The sequence below is a fragment of the Monoraphidium neglectum genome (genome assembly GCF_000611645.1).
Source record: "Monoraphidium neglectum strain SAG 48.87 unplaced genomic scaffold scaffold00104, whole genome shotgun sequence".
Taxonomy (NCBI): Eukaryota; Viridiplantae; Chlorophyta; class Chlorophyceae; order Sphaeropleales; family Selenastraceae; genus Monoraphidium; species Monoraphidium neglectum.
This window is the reverse complement of record NW_014013524.1, coordinates 3,588-6,859: the sequence shown is the minus strand read 5'-3', so window position 1 is coordinate 6,859 and position 3,272 is coordinate 3,588. Positions and strand designations below refer to the sequence as shown.

Sequence of the window (3,272 nt, the reverse complement as noted above, 5' to 3'; positions counted from 1 at the left end):
TGGCACGCACACGGCGTTCCGGATTATTGCTCGCGCTGCACGTACGCGATGCAGCCGCGGCACGTTGTTCGACCGGCGCCCGAGCAGCGCTGCCGCTTGCAACCGCCCCTGTCGCGCGCAGGCGGGGGTTGCGGGAGCGACTCGGCCTGGGAGGGGGCCCGAGGCCATTGTAGCCATGAGCTCCCCAGGCACGATGACGGATCATGACATCACGCGGACGCCAGGTGCTTGGGACAGTGCATGCGCGGGCACAATGAGCGCGCGTTGAGAAGCAGCTGACGCTTACTTCTCGAGGGTGAAGGCAAGGGCATGGGCGCCTCGCCAGATTGCATGACGATGCGCTGCTGCTCGACGCAACACTGTCATGTCTAAAAGATGCCGCGCCATTTTCCCCTGCCCGACCCCGTAGAGTATCACATGTACGCGTTCAAGATCCTGTCCTGCCCCCTGAAGACGTCCCACGACTGGTCCTCATGCTCGTGGGCGCACCCCAAGGAGCAGGCGCGGCGGCGCGACCCGCGGCGGTTCTACTACACGCCAGTGATGTGCCCTTATGCCAAAATGGTGGGCAGGGGAGGCTGCTGGGCAGGGTGGGAGGTGCTGCCCGACTGCAGCTGCATGCCCCCCTTCCCCCAGCCGCTGCTCCTACGAAGCCTGCCCTGTCCCTCCTTATCGCACTCAGGGAGCGTTCGCTTGCCCCAAGGGCGACGCCTGTGACATGGCGCATCAGGTGGGCAGCGCACGGCTCCTAGTGGCCTGGCCATGTGCCAGCAGCTCAACCTGTCCAGCAGCGTGGAAGGGCAAGCAGAGCGACCCTGTTTGTGCAAGGCAAGGCCGATGCACACCTTGGCTGTGGGCCAGAGCGGCACTGGGACCACTGGTGGCACCAGCACGCATGCTGGTGCAGTAGACAACCCATCACGTCGGTGTTGCGCCCACCTTGTAATCCCTTGCGTTGCCCCTCTTTCATCAGGTGTACGAGTACTGGCTGCACCCGCTCAAGTTTCGCAGTGAAATGTGCCGCAAGGGACCCCTGTGCGACCGGCGGCTGTGCTTCTTTGCGCACAGGTGCGTTGGGAGAGGCTGTGGCCGCAGCGGTGGGCGTGACGGCACAGGGGCCCGCCAAGGCGGCCACACCCCATCAATGCAGCCTGCTGCAGGCTGCCACGTCGTGCCGCATGCCCCGCCACCGTCAGCCGGCCACCTCGGGCCAACGTGCATCTCCCCTCCTCCCGCCACCCACGCACCACGTCTTCTCCCGAAAGGCCGGACGAGCTGCGTGCTCCGACGCAGGAGCAATTAATTTCAGCCGGCATGATGGCTGCGCCGCCGGGCATCGGTGCCGCGCGGCCGGGTGGCGCGTCGACTCCGCTGCCCCCTATGATGGAGGACGGGCCCGCGGGCGACGAGGGCGCTCCTGGGGGCTGGGGTGACGATGACCATGGTATGCTGCTGGCTGCAGCCGTGGGCGCACAGCAGCACGGCAACGGCACCGGCGGCGGCGGGGCGCAGTTTGTGGGCATGGGCCCGGGCGGTGAGGCCCTGCTGCCGCCTTCAAGCATGGGCGATGTCCTGCTGGGCGGTGGGGGTGGCGACGCGGCCCCCATCGGCTTCGTGGACGCGCAGCAAGTGCAGCTGCACATGCAGCAGACGGCGCAGCAGGGGCCCCAGGGGCAGCGGCCGGCAATGTTTCTGCTGCAGCAGCCGGGGCTGCAGCATGTGAGCAGTATGGACACCAACAGCACGTTCAGCTCGTCCAGCGCACTGCTGCAGATCGGCGGCAGCGGGTCGTTCACGCACGGGCCGGCCCACAGCATGGGCGGCGGCTCGTTCACGCACCCCGGACACAATATGGGTGGCGGCTCATTCACACACCCTGGGCACAATATGGGCGGTGGCTCGTTCACTCAGCCTGCACACAGCATGGGTGGCGGTTCCTTTACACACCCGTCGCACGGCATGGGCGGCGGCTCGTTCACGCACTCAGCACACGGCATGGGCGGCAGCTCGTTTTCTCAGCCGTCGCACGGCATGGGCGGGGGCTCGTTCACGCACCCAGCCCATGGCATGGGCGGCAGCTCATTCTCACAGCCGGGCTCCAGCATGGGTGGCGGCTCGTTCACTCAGCCGGGCCACAACATGGGTGGCGGCTCGTTCACCAACCCTCAGCTGCCGCCGCTGCAGCAGCTCGTGCAGCGCCAGCTAAGCTTTGGGGCCCCCACGTCTCCGGCCTTCACGGTCATGCCGTCACTGCAGCAGCAGCAGCAACAGCAGCAGCAGGCGCAGCAGCAGGCGCAGGCGCAGCAGGTGCAGGCGCAACAGCAGCAGGCACAGCAACATCAGGTGCACCAGCAACAGCAGGCGCAGCAGCAGGCGCAGCAGCAGGCGCAGCAGCTCCAGTCGGGCCCTGTGATGATGCTACCAGTCGGGGGCCAGGCTTACGCTATCAACCACGCCACCCTACGCGCCGCTTCATTCACCTCGGACACCTCCTCTGTCGCCAGCATGGACGTCGGCCAGGGCCAGGGCCAGGCCGCCAGCGGCAGCGCGCAGCTGCCCAAGGCGCGCAGTGGCGGCCCCGCCGGGCCCGGCGGCCTGGACAGCCTCGGCGCGCCGCTCGTGCTCTCGGCAGGCGACCAGGGCGGCGCGGGCCAGGCCGGGGCGGGCAGCCCGCCCCTGGGAATGGGTGCAGGCCTGGTGGGCTCCATTCCTGCGCGTGGCGCCGGCGGCCTGCAGCTGCGCGCGCTGACGGCGCAGCTCCAGGAGCTCACGGACGCAGCCGCAGCCGTAGCCGGCGCAGAGGCCGCCGCCGCAGGCAACCAGGCCGCCGGCGGCGCGGCTGCGGCGCCCAGCGGCGCCAACGGCCGCGGCGCCCCGCGGCTGCAGGTGGTGCGCGCGCTGGCGTCTGCGCTGAGGAGCGAGCTGAGCGCCCTGGCCTCAGGGGTCAGCGGCGGCGTGCGCGGCGCGTCACCCGCACCCTCGGGCGACCTGGGCAGGGCGTCGTCCGGCGGCCTTGGGCGCACCTTCTCGGGGGGGCTTGGCAGGGCGCCGCCCGGCTGAGCCGTCCACAGGGGCATACGCGCTCGCGCGGGCAGGCACATGCACCAGTCCGCGGTGCTTTGCCCAGACTCACCCTGTCGCGCTGGTGCCCGCCCTCGTTATTCAAGTGTGCGGGCGGCGGCTGCTCCGCGGGCCAGCGTCATTTTCTTTTGAAGCACAGAATGTTTGCACGCGCAGCTTTGCTGCAACTTGATTCGTGGCGCGTTGCCCGC

The 3,272-nt window shown here is 69.2% G+C and overlaps 1 protein-coding gene across 1 annotated transcript; it reads left to right on the top strand.

Moving 5' to 3' along the window:
- Positions 1-375: 375 nt before the first annotated feature.
- MNEG_1099 (hypothetical protein) lies at positions 376-3,060 on the top strand (the record flags this gene model as incomplete). The annotated part of the gene is made up of 4 exons (XM_014050413.1): positions 376-564; positions 683-730; positions 974-1,068; positions 1,266-3,060. The coding sequence occupies 4 exons, from the start codon at positions 376-378 to the stop codon at positions 3,058-3,060; spliced, it is 2,127 nt and encodes a 708-aa protein (XP_013905867.1).
- Positions 3,061-3,272: the final 212 nt, after the last annotated feature.